At 49.6% G+C, this 21,432-nt stretch overlaps 1 protein-coding gene across 1 annotated transcript in view; it reads right to left on the reverse strand.

The window, feature by feature from the left end:
* DDX51 (DEAD-box helicase 51) overlaps positions 1–21,432 on the reverse strand; it is a 208,591-nt gene that overhangs the window by 94,529 nt on the left and 92,630 nt on the right. Inside the window, exons 6-8 of the mRNA XM_069619898.1 lie at positions 15,352–15,458; positions 6,199–6,307; positions 934–1,079 (exon numbers count right to left, since the gene is read on the reverse strand). Of these exons, the coding sequence (XP_069475999.1) occupies positions 934–1,079; positions 6,199–6,307; positions 15,352–15,458 (362 nt within the window). The remainder of the gene's footprint in view (positions 1–933; positions 1,080–6,198; positions 6,308–15,351; positions 15,459–21,432) is intronic.

A 21,432-nucleotide genomic window follows, 5' to 3' on the forward strand; every position in this document is an offset into this window, starting at 1 on the left:
CCTTGCTGCAACCGAAGGAAATGTTCGCAAAGGTGAGATGTTTTACACAAAGAACACAACTTCTCCATAAGCCCCTTTCCCCAGTTAACTAACTTTTCCCTCCCTTTCTAAAAAGATAGAAAAAGCCCTACTTACTTTTTAAAAATTCTCACAATCCGCTAAAAAGAAAAAGAAAAAAAAGACTTTATACCTGCCAAGAACTCCTTTGAGACTGGAAACCATTGTTGCTTGATTCACGTTCATCTTACAAAGTTTCACTTGTCCATTGTGGCAATGATTGTTCAATTTTTCCTAATCCATACAAAGATATTTTCCTAAGAATACATGTTGTGGACAATCTTTTTTGGTTGTCTATTAAGGTTTTCTGTACCTCTGTTCTCCCTGCTCACCTCCTGAGAGTTAGGGTGGGGCTGCTTTGCCACCCAACCCATTTGGAGATCCTGGTGTACTCACAAGTAAAGCCAGTAAATGTACCTGGGCCCTGGAATCCGTGCCTAAGGAAAATCCTCTGAATACACCACATGCTAAACGTCACTTCCTCCAAGTAGAAATAGGGAAGAGAGAAACAGGAGGGCGATGAGGAGAATGTGTGCAAAATAGGCCTTTCACAGTCGTAAAACGTACCACCTTCCAGGTGCTAAACAGTCTAGGTACAATACAAAACATGGAAAGAGGAGTATGGTGGACTTAGGCTTACCTTCTCTATAAGCACTGATAAAATCCTAGTCACGGAATTAATCAACCGCCATAGAGTATTTTCATTGGAAAACCGGAGTAAATAAAAGGTATGTACTGCAGGGTGGCTTGAACGTGACACACTGGGGCCTTACTGAAGACCTAAATAAATAGGTTATACCAAACACACTGTAGCCTCTACTGTGCTGCAATTTGTAGACGTGAAGAGCCCTCCTAGGGGAGGCAGCAAGAGCGTACCTGGCTGCTGTAATGGGCCCTGGTTCCTTCCTGGTGAAGAGGGAGCTGGGGTCATCCCCTTCTTCATGTCGGTACACTGCTTTGGTGACCCGGTGCAGCCAGTCCTGGCTCATGCTGTCAATCATGCGGTCAGCCTCATCAATTATCTGTATGAACATACAGGGGATAAGGTTCAGTGGCTTAAGTAGATTTAAATGCAGAGTAAGTGAAAAGTAGCGGCTAGTGAGTGCCACTTTGCTTCAAAATTCGATTCAAATGGTGAAAGGAAGAAAAGTATGAACACAGTGAACTCTGCAGACCATTCATGAGCTTTGCTGCGGCTGCACATTGGCAACAGGGTGGATCTGGAACTGCCGTGCGTATGCTTTTGGGCACAGAAAACAGTCAATCAGCTCTGCATCTCCTTTAGCATGAAATAGGTCTCCTTAAAATATCTCTCATGCAAAGGCTATGTTGGTCTCTCACTTGTAACAAGTGGGAAGGGTGATGGCATTCACAGCTCGTATGCGCTGCCTGCACACCCCTTTCACTGTCTTTGTTCCAAAAATGGGCGAAACTGAAGAAACCCCTCCTCCCACTTTTTCAAACGCTTAGAAGGGTCAATGTAATACAAAGTGTGTCAACATTCAACATCTAAGCACGATGTCAACAATGCACACCTAAGCATGATGCAAGTCAATAGAATGCTGCATGTTCCCGAGCCATCCTGCAGGATGTTTGTGCAGCATGGCGTGACAACCATATCTATGAACAACAACTGACTGCTGTCTAACTCCTAGATAAATATGTATTAAGTCAAAGGAAGCCATCTACTGCTAATCATCTCACACGTATTCACTGACAAAGATATACATTGCAACGTAATTCAACACATTATTTCTTGCTTCTTCACATTAAATGTATACAATGTTTCTATGTTGTACACTTTTGACTGATCATACCGATTTAAAATACAAAATACACCGTTTTGGGGGTGTAGGTCCCGTTACAGAGATGGCTTGCAGACACATAAGATCTGCGTTTATGTGCCCTGCCTTAAGGCAGAGGTACTTCAAAAAGGTACCCCTTAATCTGCCAGAGAGGGCACCCTCTGGCTATAGTCATGGGGCTTGGCTAGCTCTGTTTTATAACCTGTGTAAAAGGTTTCCATTTTACTTGGCTGGCTCCTTTTCTGACCCCTCCTCTATCAATCAAAATTGAGGTGGCAGCTGCTTGCCTAGAAGACAGGAGAGGTCACAGGCCTATCCCTTGTCCCTCTGTGTGCATGTGCGAGGAGGTCACGTGTGTGTCTGTGTGTCCCAGGACTGGCGGCTGCAGTTGCCTGAAGAGAGTTCTGACTGGCATATGCAGATGCCTGTCTGGGACAGGTTGGATTCATTTCTTTGTGAGGAGACCTTGCCAGCCAGCCTGGGGATGCCTCAAGGGATGGTCTGCCAATGGCTGCCCACCCCTCTGAATGTGGTGTGTGTGATTGGGTGTGGTGTTGACTCACTGGTTCCAAAGGAGGACAAAAGCAGACCCCCTTGCCAACTCACCTTGTGCAGTTGGATCTCTGAACCTGCACTCTGGAAGGCCAGCTGCTTGAGGAAGGCCTGAAGCTCTGCACCAGCACCCTTTGACATTCCAAACAATCTAACAGTGAAGCTCTACCTCTCCAAAGAAGACCTGAAGGAACCCAGAGTGGTGCTTCTTACCCCTTATCTGGTGAGGACAACTGATCACAGCTCCTGCTCGAAGACCTAATCTCCCTGAAGCACCTAGCCATGCCTACATCAACAGACCGAGAAGCGAGTGCCCCTTCGCTGCCATGACTTTGAAGACTCTCCAAGATGAACAAACCTGAACATCTTCACTACAGAACATTCAAAACATTCTCCTCTCAGTACTCACCCCTCTCCACTCTGGATTTTATAGTCTTGTTGATCTTCCCTTTGGGTGGTGTTTTGAGACATGGATTACACCAGTAGTACGGGTTGGACTGCGACTGAATCATGTGCCTGTGGTCGGGAGCACTGAATGGGGGCTGGCCTGAGCTTATAGGGAGGCCTACCGCCACCTTGGATCTTAAAACTGTCCTAGAGATGTGTGAGGTCTCCTCCTACCCCACACCTTTTTGGAAACCTGCTGAAATTGGGCTTCAGTACGAGTTTGGGTGGTGTGGCTAAAATCGGCGGTAATGCAGCAGTAAAAGAGTTATCGCCACATTACAGTACAACTATGGTTTTGGCGGTGGGTGAAGGAAATACCTCCAGCAAAATGCTACAGGAAACACTGCCACCTTTCCACCAAAATGCAGCCATTTTGGCAGAATTACTGCAAGTGTTAATTCTGCCGGTATCCCCATGGAGTCCTATGGACTCCATAAATGAGGACTTACACTGCAATACTGCCACTTGTAATCCAACGGTAATGCCACTGGGCCAAGTGGCGGTAATGGTAATACAGTTTGGTGGTAAATCCACCAGAATACCGCCAAACTTGTAATGAGGCCCTTATCCCGCACTGAAATGGGACCCCTATAGTCCCGGAATGTAAATCAAAAGTTAGAAAAGCCTTTGATAAGCAAGGGAAGCAGTTGGTGTGTATTTAACATCTTTTCGTGGGAAATGGTAATTTTGTAATCCCTGCAATGTTAGTGGGAAAACAACATTTGTTTGTTACGTTCTTCTTCTTTATGTTTTGTTTCATTCTGTTTGCAGATCAAACGCAACTTTGTATCTGTGGAACTCAGGCGGTCTGTACTAGTCTAGACTCACAACTGTTTCCTTCAGCAGCCGTGCCGAAGAAAGAAATAAATGTACAGACTGGCTTGTGAATTCAGAAAGTGGTAACCATTTCCTTATAGGGACAGGCATTAATTCCTAAACTGGGGCATTTGTGTCTGGCTACATTGGTGGACGCCTCTCTAGGAGTACCAATACTGGACAAGAAGTATCCTTAAGCTGTGCTCCTGTGACGGCCCCTTGCCTTAGTGCAGGGGGAGGGGACCCAGTGGGGATGGTCCGCGGATCCTACGTATACCTCCACCAGGTCCGCATCCAGAAGCCCATGGCAACTTGGACACTCCCAATGTTGTTCCACAAGGTTAGGTAGGGTACTTTGTCACACTGCCTAAACTACATATAATCAGATTATACTCCAAAACAACTTGTCACAGTCCTAGCAGCTACTCCTTAAAGAGACTAACCTAGTTCAGGTTGGCTTTATGTCTCTGCTTTGGTCAGGATCTGAACCTGTGCTCAGATTATAAGCATTTAAATGAACTACTTGGAGGTCTAGTTGTAATTCTGTGATAAGGTAATGTATTTCAATGGCATGAGCTCCCAGAGAACGGGCATTAAGGAGGGTATCTGCCGTCGTGGAGGTCTCTGGTTACGAGGTCGAAGGAACTAGTTTAGTATTGGTTTTGGACTTATGGTGACAGTGCTGCCCCAAAGGCGTTGTCTGCCTGGAAGATTTGTGGCCAGGTATAACGCAGTGAGCGCGATACATAGGTCGTGATATTAAACAATAGCGTCTAGTCTTGCCCAGAATGGGAAGAGTGGGTTTTTTCGAGGATGTTGTGCATCTGGGGGTGCTCCAATGTTTGGGGGCGGTGAGCAGTTTAGTGCCGTAACGGCGTTGGGGCTCGCGACGTATGGTGCTGGGTGGAAAAGGTGGCAGAGAAGGCAGGAATGGAGTGGGGCGTGGGATGGGGTGATGCTGGGGGCAGGCCTTTTGGAGAGGCCATTTTTGTATCCGACATAGTGACTCCCAGAACAGAGTAGTATGTTGTTCTGGATAATACAGTAAGGGACCATGAGAATGGTTAACCAGCCTAGCATGGTTGAATGAGGCTGTTGAGGTGGGGGGCGTCTAGCGTGGTGAGCAACAGCAGCGGCGTGGTACTAGATGTAAATTGAGTGAAGGCTGTTCTAGATGGCCTATACAGTCTAAGGTGGACTGTGGGTGGCTGATTCCTAAATGGCGTGGTCACTAGTGCAATGACTTACTGTAGCAAGAGCAGTTGAAAAGGCACTATACCAACACTTCAAAAGCACAACACAGGCACATAAGAATGTGAAAAATTAGAGTCGCTAAGGTGTAGCATACCGACATTTCTATGTGCAACATAGGCCAGAAAGCAAATAATTCAGTTATACAACTTTCAGTTCATTCAATTACAGAGCATATAATTCGGTTGAAGAGGGCACTATACCAACATATCAAAAGTGCAACACTTAGAGAACACAGTCACAGGCATGTGTAAGTGTGAATCGATTTGAGTTGCTATAGTGTGGTAGACCGACATTTCTATGTAGATTCAGTTATGCAATTCGAGATAAAGGGCAGACAATGCTACACATAATGCAGACGGACGGTGACCCTGAATGCGGAGGGGGAGGGGGGGGAGGAGGGGGGTGGGTGTGTGTGTGTGTGGGTATGTGTGTGTGTGTGTGTGTGTGTGTAGAAATAACATGTGTAATAGGAACCTTAGTGAGTAACTAAGGCTATATTAATAAGGCGGCAGCGTCAAGAACAACATGTACGGCAGGTTCGGTTTGACAATTAGGCAGTATGAGTTTATTCTTGTCTTATGGCACCTGGAAACACTTTCTGATGTATAGGCGCCATGCAAATTGTTCAATAAATAAATACTATTCTAAATGGTTCTAGATGTTAGGTTTGCTCGCCTGCTGCTTTCGTGTTCATACCCTCCAACTGCGCCGATAGCAGAACCAACGTACATTACATAACTACTGCACCAGTGTGTTCTGTGGCTGTGGATCAGACTTTGAAGCAACGTTTCCTTTATAGCGATAACAATCTGGTTTGTTCGTCCACTTTCCACTTCTGACGCGCCCTACCATTTGCTCGCAATCACAGATTTTAACAGGTGTTATATACCTTTTCCGAAACTGCAAATGAGCATAAATGCACAACTAACGAAGCATTATCATAATGAAATACAACAATGTCTGAGATGGTGTGACATATCAGAAGAGCTTTTTATCTGTAAACAAACAGCTCCTCTAACATCCAAGAGGCCCCTGCCGCCTGGACGGATTTAAAAGAATGTCATGCAAGTCCAAGACAAGTATGGGACTTAGCTTGAAAAGAATAGATATTGAAGTGCCAACCACTTTTCAATGCTTAAGAAGGGCCCAACTTGAGAGAGAAGAGCGCACTGGGCAATCACAAACCAACATTCACAGTTCTTCAAAACACCTGCTGCATGGAACTAAAAAGGTTATAAGCAGGTGTCATTCAAATAAAGGCGCTTACCAAAAAACGCAATTGTTTAAGACTGAATCCCGGGGTCTGCTCGATATGATCCACGAGTCTTCCAGGAGTGGCCACAACAATGTCGGCCAAGCTACGATAGCCCATCACTCTAGAGGAAGGAGGAGAAGATGACTGCAGCGGAAAAGGTTTGACAATGAAAACACATTCGCTAAAGAAATGTAGGTTTACTAGTGAGAGAATGCAAAGAAAAAAAACACGACTCCATAAGCCTGATATTTCCCAACTTGAGGACCCCAATTTAGTGTCTTTACAACCTTGTGCACTACAACCTGTGGTGGTAAGCAACAGCATATGAGTTACAGTGGCTCACTGCTCCGGACATGCTAGTGCCTCCTATCCTCCCACCCCTCTCCACGCAGACATGGTTCGCGACAAGAAAAGACATTTGCAATTTACATTTTAGATCAAATATATCCTGGAAGATTAGCTAGCTGTTAAAATGAGAATTTAGAAGAGGGCGTCAGGAGGGACCTCATTGGTTGATTCTGCTGTTCCAGTATACACCACTTGGAGGCGCTGCATCAGTCTCTCAGTCTCTACGAAAGGCACAACAAGGAGAGCTCAAGGTCAGAGGCAATGTGTGCACTGTTGGTTTTTGTACAACCCTTTGTTGAGGGCTCCACAACCACTAACCTTAAGGTGGGGCAAGTACACCCAGCCGAAAAGGGAACCCAAACTTGTATTAAAGTAAGTAGGATGGCAAAGCAGTCCGGATCAACTCACGGGAGGGGAAGTAGGATGAACAAAGGTAAAATAGTCCACCTGTATACATAGAAAGAACAAGTTACTTACCAACTGGTAACGTTCTTTCGACTGGATGTTCCTCCAACGTATTACACATCTTTGACATGTAATGTCTACAGCTGTGCACTTCGGAAACTTTCGGCACAGGGCGTCGTGTGTCGATGGCGCCGGGTCAATGTCCCTCGAAGGCCTCCATCGAGGACGACGTCACAGGATGTTATAAATAGGACGCACAGCGCCCGTAGCCTCAGTTTAAGTGTTTTCCCTCAGAACGTGTGGCACCAGTCTCATGCCTGCTTGACTGCACTTAGCCTCGTGGAAAAGGAAGCTGCAATCGCATAGGAAATTCTCCTGAGGGGCAGGCTGGGAGGACGATGTAGAATGCGTTGGAGGAACATCCAGTCAAAAGAACGTTACCAGTTGGTAAGTAACTTGTTCTTCGAATTGATTGTGTCCTCCAACGTATTCCACATCTTTGACAGACTCCCAAAGCAGTACCAGTAAATGTAGGAGGGAAAATAATTTAGAGTACCCAATTAGATTGCGGAATAAAGAACTGCCTTCCCAAAGGCCATATCCTGACCATGGATTGTATCCAGGTAATAATGTTTTACAAAGGTGTGGATGGAAGCCCATGTAGCAGCATCAAATATTCCTAATAGGAACACCCTGCTGGAGGGCAGTGGAAGTAGCCATGCCCCTAGTGGAATGAGCTCAACCCTTCAGGATGGTCCTTACCCGCCAATCAATAACATTCCGTAATGGTGAGATTAATCCACCTGGACAAGGTCTGTTTGGTAACAGTCTGCCCCAATCGGTGTCCACCATATCCAACAAAGAGTTGATCGTCCACTCTGACCCTGCACATCCTAGAAATGTAAAAGCTCAGAGCTCTCATTGGATCCAACCGATGGAGTCGCTCCTCTTCCTTACCAGGATGAGGAGGAGGGTAGAAAGGTGGAAGAACCACCTTTTGACTCAAATGATATTCAGAAACACCTTATGAAGAAAGGAGGGACATACTCGCAGTACAACACTGTCCTTGTGAAACACAGTAAAGGGTGGCTTCGATGAAAGTGCCTGCAATTCACTCACTCTGCAAGCGGAAGTAACCGCAACGAAGAACACAGTCTTGAACAGTAATCTCAAAGGACAAGAGTGCAAAAGGTTCAAACGGAGCACCCATGAGAAATTTCAAAACCAAATTCAAATCCCAAACCGGCACCCGGAAAAGGGACAGTGGGAATACATTAGTCAGTCCTTTAAGAAACTGAGAAATCAAGGGAATCTTAAAGTAAGTACATTCTTCAGACGAATGCTTAAAGATAGACAGCGCCGCCAGGTAACCTTTAATGGTACCCACTTGAAGGTCCCTGTGGGCCAAAGAAAGTAAGAAAGACAAAACCATAGGAATGGAGCACTGAAATGGATCAAAATTGTGATCTCTGCACCAGTCGCAGAACTTACAGCAACGGTACAGGGATTTCGTTGCAGTCCGCCTGGCCGAAAGCAACACCTCTATCACATCATCTGGGAGATCCCAATCCTTATACCTCAAACTTTCAGATACCATGCGTGAAGGTTGAGAGTCTTGACCTCTGCATGGAGAACCTGCACCCCCAGGACGCTGTGGAGGAAAGATGGACATTTCTAGAAGGTCCGGGTACCAAGCTCTCCTGGCCCAATCCGGAGCAATGAAGATCATGTGGGAACCGAACCTCCGTAACCTCCGCAACACTTGAGGAATGACGGGGACTGGAGGAAACGCGTATACCAGTGGGAATGACCAATCCACCACGAACGCGTCTCCTAAGGCTCCGCTTGGAGGAAAATCCCTTGAGCAGAATCTCTTGCACTTTCAGTTGACACTGGTGGCGAATAGATCCACTTGCGGGGTTCCACAAAGGGCGAAAATCTCCTGAAGGACTTCCTGGGCCAACTCCCACTTGTGGGAGACTGCGCTCTGCCTGCTCAGAGCGTCCGCCACCGCATTTTCGACTCCGCCAGATGAACCGTTGAGATCAAAATTTCCTGCTGGATGCCCCAGAGCCGGAGCTGCATTGCCTCTCTGCACAACGGAAGTGACCCTACCCCGCCCCCTTTTTGTTGAGGTAATGCATGACCACTGTGTTGTCCGTCATGATCAGGACACTCCTCCCCCCGTACAGAGGACAGAAAAGCCTTCAGGGCTAGCCTGACTGCCCTCAGCTCTAACAGATTGATGTGGAATCAGAGCCCAACGACCGCTGGCGGTCAAGTCGTTGGCATGAGCGCCCCATCCTGTGAGGGAAGCATCCGTCACTACCGTCACCTCCGGCCACGGTTGCAAAAACTGTTCCCCCTTCATCAGTTTCCCTTCGTTGGCCACCGACAGAAGATCCCGAGAGACCGAGAGTGGAATCAGAACGGGATCCGACATCTTGCCGGAGAACTGTGACCACTGCATCTTGAGAGCCCACTGCAGGGATCTCATCTGCAGCCGGGCCTCTGGCACCAGAAAAATGCAGGAGGACATGAGGACGAGCAACCTTAAGAATTCGAAAGCCGGGAGAGACTGGGCACGTTGAAACTTGTCCACCATCTGCACAATGTGATGAGCCCTTGCCCTGGGAGATGAACACTTCCCCAAGGACGTGTCTAAAACAGCCCTGATGTACTGGAGCTGTTGGGAAGGTGTCAGATGTGACTTCTTGAAATTCAGGGATAAGCCCAGCCTGTGGAGGTTGAGGCAGGTGACACCGAGATGATCCAATGCCAGCTCGGGAGAGCGCGCCCGCATCAGCCAGTCATCCACGTTGGGGTAGACGTGAATCCCATCCTCGCCTCAGGTACGCTGCCACCACCACCATGAGCTTGGTGAAGACCCTTCTGGGCGGAGGTCAATCCGAACGGCAGAACCCAAAACTGAAAGTGAGAGTCGCCAGCCGCAAACCCACCTCACAGACTTAGACGTAGCCTTCCTCGGAGGATCCACGATAGCTGGGTACTCCAATGGCAAATTTCGAGAAAAAATCCCCGAAGGCACCGATAGCGCTGAAGGCTTCGACGTCGAGAGCATCAGTGTCCTTGGCCCTTATGCATCTTCAGGGCCTTGACCTCCCACACCAATTCTTCCCAGCTCCTGTCTTTCCACAGCACTTGTATCTGCACACACTCCGCTCGTCGCACGTACACCTCCTGCGGCCCAGGCTGTGTAGCACTCTACATTCCTAGCACTTTGTCCATGGCTCACCCACTTACCCGCTCTTCCCTCTTCCTTTCTGCACTCACACGTTCTAAATACTCACAAGGCATAGTAGGTTTGTCCCTTCCCTCTTCTTAAATATTGTGTTGTAGTGTTGTAATGTATTTCCAACTTCCCCCTCCCTCCCTGCCCTGTGGGCGCTTATCTGGCACTGCGAGTGTGCCCAAACGAAGGTCTCTGAGGTATCCAGCCAAGAAGGAATGCCCTGAGCGCGAGCCAAATAGCCATAATTTCCATCCATTCGATATGATTCTGCTGGTCGTCCCTCGACTATAGAACATGCACAGCATGTCCGCTCAGGGTGCCCCCCCCCCAACCCTGGAAGGACGAGTCTGTCGTAATGGTGTGGTCCACCTTGGGCGGTCTGAAGGGTCTGCCCGCCACGACATTTTACTCCTGCCTCCACCACTCCAGGTCCCCATGCAGGTGCGCGGGTATGGTAATCGCTGCCCCCTGAGCTCTCGATTCCTGATCCCAGGTGGGCGAAACATTTTGCTGCAGCCTCCTCATTCGTATCCTGGTTTAGGGAACCGCCAGAACACAGGCCGCCATCACACAATGCCGTGGTTACAGTACTGCAGAGGAAATGACCCACAGAAGCCTTGAAAGTTGCCACCTTTTCCCTTGTGGGGGACACCATTTGCCTCTGCGTGTCTCACTGAAGACCCAAGAATACCAGCGTTTGTGTCAGTTGTAGCTGCGACTTATGGAAGTGGAGTGAGAACCCCAGCTCGTAGAGTGTGCTCATGAGCCAGGCGGCTGAATACCAGACTTGCTCCGGAGACCCTGTCCGGACTAGCCAGTCGTTGGCCCTCTGACCGGAGCAGAGCCGCAATGGCTGGGCGCTGAATTCAGGCCGAATGGTAGTACCTTGTATTGGAAATGCAGACCCATGACTCGAAACCTGAGGAAGGGTTGATGCAACGGCGGTATGGGGATGTGTAAATATGCATCTTTCTGATCCAGGAAGCACGTCCAGACTCCCCCACACAGTCGCTGCGCTTTCAGAGCTGGAGTCACCATTTTGAATTTCTGTCGAGGCAGTTACAGGTTTTAGAAGGAAAGCTCTAGGACCACTCACAGGCCAGCCCCGTTCTTCTTCTGAATAGCAAAGATGCAGGAATAAAATCCCAACCCCTGCTGGGGGATTGGAACCTGCTCTACTGCCTCATTTGCAAAAAGGGAGCGAATCTCTGCTAGGAGTGACGGTGTCCCGATTTGTGGAAGGGGGGCTGACAAGGAAGAGGAGATGGGAGAGGTAGCCGGAAGCCCTGTTCGATTACAGAAATCACTCAGGCGTCTGCAAACCATGCCCTCCAAGCCAGACTGTGGAGAGCCAACCTGCCCGACAGGTGTGCTGTGAATCGGAAACGTCTCGCCATTACTTCTTTGGTTGAGGCTGGTGCCCGGAAATGGGATGGAAAGAACCTGTTATGAGAAGACTTTTGGTGCTTACGCTTGTGCTGGCTGGGAGATCGGTCCGGCTGCCTGGCCTGGCGGTCTTGGAAGCCGCCGGATCCCGCCGAAGTTCCAGCCTTTGTCTAACCGAGACTGGCCCTGCCCAAAATCTTTAGCTGCCGGCTTGGTAAGAATAGCCTGTGATTTGGCTGTCTGTGAGCTGATGTTTTTTGTCCAGCTCCTCATCTGTGGTGGAGTGGAACAAGTCGCCTCCCTCGAACGGGAGATCTAAGATTCTCTCTTGGACGTCAGGATTTAACCTGGTTGCCCTCAGCCAGGCAGTCCTTCTCATGTCTGTGGCCACATAGACGACTACTTGCCGTATCAATGTGGGTGACAGTAGCCTCCATGAGGTCTTCTGCCTCCAACTTCGCTTCTGCAAGGTCAGCCTTGAAGGATGCCCGCTTGTGGGTAGGGAGGTCCGGGAGGAAGTCGGCAATCTCCCTCCACAGTATTCGGTTTGCCACGGCCAATATGGCGTTGGCCTGTCTGAGATGGAGATCTGCGTTGGAATACACTTTCTTACCGGACCTTTTCCTCCTTGCCTACGAGCGCAGAAGTGGACATGCATACCGATGACATCTGCGGTTTGGCGTACATAGACGCTGTCATGACGATGGATGAAAGTGGCTGAGGGTGAATCGATAAGAGCAGAGAGTGGCCCTCTACTTGCCTAAATTCTGCATTCATGCTGTGTGGAGTGAGGTTTTAACCACCCCTTTTTAGCCAGGGTCTCCACATGTTTTTGCAGTGGAATCCCAGATCTGGACTCTGCCCTGATGGTGAGGACTTTAGCCAAGGCCCCTTCCTCCTCCATCTCTGGCTGTTCCTTTTGTGGCTGTGGGATGCAGCGGTACTCCGCGCTAAGCCCACGATTCTGTCGTGAAATGCCCTTGCCGACGAAGGTGTGCCCTGCTCCTCGTCATCGGTGTCCTGCTGATCCCCTGTGTTTTTAAGAACCATTGGGTCAACCGCCATAGAATGTGTCGGCGGCTGTGAGGGTGCTGCTGGCGGAGGCGGGGCTGCGGCTACCAGACCACCAGTGTCATGGATTGCGGCAGTGGCGTGGGTTGCACCGGCGCTGGCTGCTGAGAAAGCATGGAGGTATCATGTCTTGTATGATGCCCTTAAGGATGTTTCCCATATGCAGGGACCACAGGAGCGTTAAAAATGTATCAAAGAAAAGCTCCTTGCAGGCTGGCTGGGAGCGGTCCTTGACCTGCGCCAGCCGTGGGGATATGAACTGCTGCCTGCACACGCATTGTGAGAACAACGCTTCTGTGCAGCGTGCTTGTCCCGTGATGGTTGGGTAAGTTGTGCACCAACAACCTGAGGCATAGGCACCCATTCTGATCTTGCAGTGGTTTACAGTCTTGTAGATTCACCGGATGGGCGGGCTTCTGGCCTGGCATCAGAGGTTTCCTGCCTTTGGGGATCGTTGGATTGGCGGGTCTCTTGTCTGGCCGCCATCTTGTCCCAGTGAGCAGCCATTCTTTCTGCGCCTTCTGCATGTGAATCAGTGGATGACATGGGCCTGGGTTCAGCCTGTTTGCTGGTATACATCGGCTCTGTCCCTCCCTGCACCTCAGGCGTATGCCTGGTAGGCTGTTGGCTCTCGGCCACGAAGCTGGTAGTGCTGTCTGCACTGCGTTTAGGTGTCCTCTCAGGCGTATGCTTGGTAATAGGGAAAAGCCCCTCTGGACGGGTCCCGGTGTGTGAGCCTCTGGGCTCCTTGACGGTGGGTCTGGGAGGATCATTGGACCCATCAGCCAATAGGCCAGTAGCTGCTGCAACCTCAGTGCCCTTCTTGTTGCTGATAGGGCCTGACTGGTTCCTCCCATTGGTAGGCTTCCCTGGGAAGGAGTCGCCATTAGGGGGTGCTTGCTGAATATACTTGCTTTCTTGGTCTTCCTCCACACGTACTCCTTAATGTACTGCGGCGGCAGCCTGGACACCATCCGTGGTCTTCTCCCAGGCACCAGAGGCAGAGGGCATGCGGGTCCGGTGAGGGAAACGAACCGTCAACCGACGGGCACCTACTGAAGCCTGCCGCAGACGACAGGCGCCGGGGGACAGGCTGGGGCACCGGTAGACGGTGTATCCCTGAAAGTATTTGAAGTATCTGAGAAAGATTTAATAGAATTATTAGACTCTAAACAAGACTATGGGAAAGCATGTGGAATTACAGGCCCAGAAGTGCTTGACCACGAATGCTGGTGAAACCGGTATGCTCCCATCGAGGCTGGAAAAGACGGATGGGGTGTGGCGCCGGTGGGTGGGGTTAAGGGAGTGCATGCTCCCAAAGCCGGCCCCCGTGTGTGTATGAATTTAAAAGGGAAAGTGCTATTTTTCTGGTGAAAAAGGTTGCGTTCCTGTCCATTGGGAAGGATGCCCATGCAGGATGGAGGAAAGGGGACAGGACGTAGGAGTAAGGGTGAAGCACAGGGATTGGGGAATTTGGGCAGTAGACTGGTGGATAATCTCTGAATATCATCAGCACATTGATATGTGGGGAGTTGGGGGCATTTTATCAGCTTTCAGTCAGGAACTGCAGTTAGCAATCTGGCGTGGTCTCTTTCATGTAATAGAAATTAGCCAACACCTTATTCCTCACGTGCTGCTCATCACCCACCACTTAATCTAACTTTCTTTCACTCTAAAATATGAAATCAGTGCACCATCGAGTAATTCCTGCCCGGGGAGGGGGTTTATGTGGGGATAAGAGGGGTATAATCTACTGTTCACTGTTGAATTTCATATATATACACAATATAATTTGTGCAGGCATTGCCAGCTTGCCGAGTGTGGTTTTTTGGCATTGACTCTCGGCTCCTTAATAGGCAGTGCTTGGCCTTGTACTAGTGGCATTGTTCATACTTTTTCTTCATACTGACAACGTGTTCAAAGGTCATATTTCTTCTGGAAAGACTGTGGTATGTTATATTACTGGCTGGGATTACACTACCAACCGCTACCATTTACACGGTCTCCAGACATGTCCTGATTCTCTGCAAAGTGCTGGGGTGTCTTTAGTGAGCAGATGTATTGGACCATGAGGCCAAGCCAAGGAAATCTTACAGCATGTTCCCATCCACCGGCACATGAACGCGAATTCATTTAAAAGAGCGGGACCTAGACCTAGAAAAATCCACTAGAAAACCAGAGACCACAGACTCCTGCACACCTCACGCATGGAGGGTACAACTGGGCACTGAGATGCACGTGGGCGGCGGAGCTAGCCGTTGACTGCCATGGGGGCAACAGAAATGGACATTGAGAGCCACATGGGGTTCATAACTGCACACCGAGTCACACAGGGCCGCAGACCGCATGACCATATAGGTTTCACAATGGCAATGCTGGTACATATTGTTGAGGCAGGCTTTATGATTTTCTTCGGGTGCAGCCAGGATTAATATGTGCTGCAAAACGGTCATGTGTAATGTTGATGGTCTAGAATCTATCGCAGTATTGAAAACTCAATGCCCCGCCCCCGAGAACCAACTTTAATGCTATGGCTTCTTAACGTATTTTCTCTAAACTGTGTGCTGTAAAATGTACCATTAGACCCAATATTTCTAAATTGTTTTTGGGCTCACTCCCTGTATTACTTCAGAAAAACAGTTACACCCCACTGCTTGATAACATTCCTCAGACACGGCTAGAAATTACAAACTGAATCCTACGTTTTTTCAACGAGCGTTTCTTGTTCCTTGGCGAAAGATTTCTGCCCCGTCACCAGGACGATCTTTAGGCTTGTCCCATCGGCGTAGATGCTGAATACTTTACACACCTGTCGGAGAGAGGCAAAAAAGAAGATTTTACAAATACCAAGACTGAGCGCGCTGCATGAGCAATAACCCCGGCATCTGTCCATTTTTTATTCAACACATACACATAGCACATAGCTCATTCCCCTTTCCCCCCAGAGAACTGTAGAACGAGTCCCGTTTGTTTTTTTGCATAAAAAGGCTGCAGATTTATTCCACAACACCACAAGTAAACTGCACACATTTGTGGAAAATTACTCATAAGATGCAGCGACTGCTCCATGTCCAAAAGAACCTGCTTCCCCCTTTCTTTCCCCAAAAGTCCAGAATAGGCCCAACTCTCCCAACCTTGCATCAGAGCCCCTGCTGCCCCTGCAGGCGCTCCTGGGCAGGGAGAGTGCCGTTTCCTTGGGGGGAAGCTGAGCCTTAGTTGTTGCTCCCAGACGCCCCTGCCGCTTAGGCTCCCAAGGGCACTGGGTCTGAGAAGAGCGAAGACCCTTCCTGCTTTCTCCTGGCTCATCCAGAGTCTGTCTCATGTGTTTGTTCGCTCAAACACAGCCACACCGCCTTGTCGTCCTGCGACGCCGACGACCAGGTGCTTCTGCTTGCTCTGCTCGTAGGGTTGGTGGGTGGGTGGGAAAACGAAAATCTTCTTCTCTTGGTAGCAGGCGGGCGTCCTACGGCAGCGGCTGGATGCTGTCTTGCGACGGACCCCTGCTTGTTATAAAGGGGAAGCCCCTCCCCTTTCTTTTGTCCGCCCTTTGCGGGCTTTTCCTTGCTTTTGCCACGTGTTCTTTCTTCGCTGGCTTTCCTTCCCTTCTGCCGCGCTGAGGCCGTCGCCTCCCCTTCTTCCCAGGAGGGGGAGGCCAGAAGGAGGACACTGCCCTGGTTATCGGGGGTGCCTCCTCCATTTTGCTTTGGGCTATGTGTCCGTCGTCACTTGCATAACCCCGTCATCGGTCCATTTATATTCAACACATATACATAGCACATAGCTCATTCCCCTTTCCCCCCAGAGAAATGTAGAAAGAGTCCTGTTTGTTTTTTGGCATAAAAAGGCAGCAGATTTATTCTACAACAACACAAGTAAACTGCACACATTTGTGGAAAATTACTCATAAAATGCGGCGACTGTGTCCAAAAGAACCTGCTTCCCCTTCCTTTCCCCAAAAGTCCAGAATAGGCCCAACTCTCCCAACCTTACGTCCGAGCCCCTCCTGCCCCTGCAGGCGCTCCTGGGCAGGGAGAGTGCCGTTTCCTTGGGGGAAGCTGAGCCTTAGTTGTTGCTCCCAGACGCCCCTGCCGCTTAGGCTCCCAAGGGGCGCTGGATCTGAGAAGAGCGAAGACCCTTCCTGCTTTCTCCTGGCTCATCCGGAGTCTGTCTCGTGTTTGTTCGTCCAAACACCGCCACGCCACGATTGGGTTACCGCCCACTGTGGCTCCCTCCTTGCTCCTCTCCTTACATTTCCTAGCTCCTTGTGCCGATATTCCATAAAGACAACTTCATGCCTAATGCTGACAGGTGCACCCCTCCATTAAGGCAATATTCAGGAGCTTTCAAGCTGACCAGGCCGTGCCTGCTCTGGCCAAGGCCTCTGCAGAATTTGGCCATAGCGCAATTGAGCTTGCGCCAGGACTTCTCCTCTGCTGTGTGCCTATCGGCACCTCTCCATTCCACCCTAGGTATAATCTCAGACCAAGTTATCTCAGGCTCCCCCAATTGCCCTGCCAGCTCCTGTACTGAAAACACCATTTCCCGCATCAAGGTCCCTCTCCTTTCACGTCTTTACCCCCCGGTAAATGACCAATGAGTCTGGTTTCTGCTTCGTGCTCAACACTGACCTTAAAATTGTGCATGTCACCCACTCTTAGACCCAAATCGGCTTTGATTAAGGAATGTTCATGGAAAATAGATGGTGAATGGCATACCTCAATAAGGATTGCAAACTGGCACCAGCGCTGGCCTGCCGGAACTATCAAAGACTATAAGCCCACCTACTTCGAGAAGGCCAGTAATCAGACAGACAAAACCCAATTCTTGTAAGCCGAAAAGCAGAGTTACCCGTTCCTGACCCTGTATTAATTCGGGAGTGAGAAAAAGTATTTAAAATTTTGGAACAGATGACTGCACAATTCCACTATTGAGTTGTTCGCTTTGCCACTTACAGGGGGTGAAACCAAACTGGATTGGGCGCTGCTCCACTTTTCTTTGTGCTTCTACTAGTTGCTGAGGGCAGACATAATTAACACAATGGAATTGCTCCCTTAGTAGCCGGCAACCTGCTCCATATTAGAAAAGGAACCCTCTCCATACCTTAACACTCTACCGCGTATGTCCCATAACATTGACTGAGGGTACTGACCAGTTGCCCTATTGCGTCTCTGACCTCCGGCAAGCTGCTCCTACGCCTAATGTTGGGCCTGTGCCCAGCCTCAGTTAACCCAAGCCGGGTGCACCTCCCACTGTGAATATCTCTACCTCCCAATAGCTATTCCGGACAGTATTTATGTGCACAACCATGAAGCCCGTCCATAAATTAAACCTAATGCCCTCTGTGCAGCACTCTGTTCACTAAGCCTCGACCCTCTTCAAGCTAGTAGCCCTTCCATTCTATCCTTCTAGCTTTCGCCCCCTTTTTGTACTAAACCCACCGCGGTAAGGGACCGGCGAGTGCTTGACCAAACCCAGCTGATGATATGCCCGCTCTGGTAACTGACTGTTCCCCTTGGCCTCATCCGCCTTCCATTCTTTTCCATGGCCTCTCGCACAGATTTGTGCGCCATTGTGCGACTGTGGACGAGACCCCATTATACCCCTGTGGTTGCTGCAAAACATTTATTTTAGCTGTGTTTTTTGTATACTTTTTAGAAGCCCATCACTTGACCCTGATCCTCTTTTCCCATTTTCAGAACTGGTGATTGGTTATTTGTAACATGCTTAATCCCAGAGGCTTCTAAGTGCGAACCCGGTGATCAAACCTGTGTTGCTCCGCGTCGTCTTGCTTTCAAGGCGAGCGTGTTGCCCCTGGGCTATCCCCCGAGAATTCTGGGTGGGTCATGCAATTATATGGGAGGTCATTCCACACTGCTCCCTTTTCAAAGCCTAATGGAATGACGGGGAAGAAGTAACTTAATCAAATGATTGATCCTTAAATGCCACAACTATAACATTAGATTTAAAGGCTTGCCATCTACGGATTAGTGGGCGTTCTCTGATTAGTTTGCCATGCCGTATATAAACCGGTAAAAGAAAGGCACGTTTTACCTCCCTGCTCCACTCTGTCCCGGCAATGGCACCCCTGTCTCTTCTTTCCGCTTCCCTGTACCTTCCGGAGGGTTTATTTCATCCGGCCTCCAACTACCCAGTACATGGGTTCAAGGACAACAGTGCGCTAGGAGACATGAGGTCCCAGATCATCATGGCCTCCTTAATCAACAGAATTATTCTGTGAAAATGCCGCCTTAAGTGCTGATGGTTCCCAATAATCCCCCCATCAGGCATTAGCCAGCTGTGGGACCCCAACACAAAATGCATTCCCCCAGTCATGTTCTTCCCACCCTGGGACTCCCAATCTTTGAATTGCAACCGCTGAATAGGCACATAAAAACTACCCCATAACAGGGGTGAGTGGGGGGGCATGCCGCCCTCCGCTGGGTACCGTAACAGCATTGTACACATGGCCCCTCAGTAGCCTAACCTAGTTAACATGGTATTAATTTGGAGGGACCCTCGTGCTCAGCCACCTGTAATCCAGCTGCAGATAGTCGTATATTTCAAGGGCATGGCCCCTCCTCTCCTCACCTGCATGAGGACAGATATCACTTTGGCCATGACTCCCCTCGCGTTTTTCCTTCCCAAAAAACGCCCAGTGTTGGGGCCGGAGCAGCAGCCCCAAAGCAAATTGGCCCCACAGTTGCAATTTGGCTATCCATTCCCTCGCACCAGGTCTGAGTGGGCCCTAGTTTATCTTGTCCATCAATGACAAATGAAGTGCGTTCAACTTGCGTGCAGCACATACAACTGCTTCACCCACTGCTTCAGTGACATCCCTCCTTTCCCAGTTTCTAATAGGAGTTACTGGACCGGCTGGCAACCATCAATGTATGGGGGGCAATGCACCCGCATGCGCCATCTTACTAATATCGCACCCTTGTCCCCAAGGAAAGCCTAGCAAAGCGCACCAACGCGAGGGAATGTAAACCATTCCGTACTCCCCCAATCCTCCTCCGTTCCTCATGCAACTCGAGGAATGTACCTAAAACGCGTAATGTTGGGGAATCCTTTCCCCGTTGCCCCTGGTCCGTGGTGCCTAGCCTAGGGGCTCGCCTGAGCCCTTCCGCCGTCCTCGAATACCGCCGCAAAAGTGCAACAGCCACTCTTGGGAGCGCCAGGGGACCAATCTGGTGGTGCTAGTGCGAGGTACAATTATGTTTTACATTAACATGAACATAGCGCTTTGCGTCATGTGGGCCAACTTCTAAGCGCTTTGGAGGAGGCTGGCGTATGGGCTGGTCACTTCTATAAACCATGCTCGCCACGTGGGGATCCGAGACCTGCACAGGATCAATTGCTGATACTTACCAGCCCATGTCATAACCCATAGCGGTCCCCTGGAAATGTGGCTGCTTACAAGAAACGTCTCGTCCGCCATAACACAAATGTGGCGCTAAGCCATACCTCTGTCCTTGGTCGCTATTCACCTCCGCTATTACCCGTCCCAGAATGGGCCGTGACCGGTTTCACCCAATCGCCATGAGTAATGTTGCCACAACTGTGCTCATCTATTCAATTGTCACCATTCTGACAGGACCTGTCGCCACATGAGACGTGAACCCGGGGAAACGCAGAACCGGATTTCGCTCTTGGTATGCACCGAAACATAAAACAGCCGCCGCTGGTGCAGCAAACCGCAGCCCCACCCCAGCTCTGGTTCCCTAATGCAACACTCTGTATTTATCGCAGGTGGTGCGACTGTGCCCCACAAGGGTTTCAACCACGGAAACCAAAACAACATTATTTATTTATTTGCATTTTTAACGCGCTCAGACAGTCCGCGGGCATCGAGGCGCTGTTACCAGATTTTTTTTTTTCTTTTCTTAGTTGCGTATTTATAACGCGCTTAAACACCCAGAGGTTTCCACGCGCGGACCCGGAGATCGAACCTGTGTTGCTCCATGTCGTCTTGCTCCCAAGGCGCGCACGTTGCTGCTGAGCTATCCTCCCATTGTTTCTAATTTGCCCCCGGGCATAGAGCCGCGAGGGTTCGGGGCAGCCCGTGCCCTGCTCCCCTAGGATGCCCCTTTGATCCTCATTAAAGTACCCTCTCCAGTCCCTGCAATTATCTACCTCACCCTTTCTTTGAGCGCCTATTACATTTCCCGCAGTGTTTATTGTACGACGGATTGAGAGCTTGACTGGCTGTGTTAGTTCACCATGCACAGCCCTCGCTACTCACCACTGCTATGCTTTATATTAATAATAAATTATTATTTGGCTCAAAGGGTTCCCAATATTAGTCCCACGGTCACCGACACCCCAGCAGCTCCAGGGATTCGACCCCCCTAGCAACTCTCCAATGACATTGCTTGAGGCACGTGTGTTAATAACAGGATCGTTAAAGCCATTATCTGGCGCCTGCCAGTCTGACCCCTTGGGTATACAAAGCCGATTCATGCTGCGACCCCGTGGACCCCTTAAACATTGTGCTATCGCTCCGCTGTTCCACCAGCGTTAAAATACAAACATATCCACATCGAAACGAAAAGGTTTTGTACCTCAATCTGACATCGCATTTGGCACCCCAATGGACTCCTGCCTGGAACTTGCTGCCCCCTCAACCAAATGCAGAGAAAAACCAAACGCCGAGTTTGTAACATAGCTCCAAAACCCCCTGCTAGCAGCCGTAGCGTCGCTCTTTGCCCTTTTACATCATTGCACCCACACCCAAATAGGCATAAACTAGGTGTGAAAACCAATGCCATAGAGCTTCCTGGAAC

The sequence above is a fragment of the Ambystoma mexicanum genome, chromosome 10, assembly GCF_040938575.1.
Source record: "Ambystoma mexicanum isolate Mex_15411 chromosome 10, UKY_AmexF1_1, whole genome shotgun sequence".
Taxonomy (NCBI): domain Eukaryota; kingdom Metazoa; phylum Chordata; class Amphibia; order Caudata; family Ambystomatidae; genus Ambystoma; species Ambystoma mexicanum.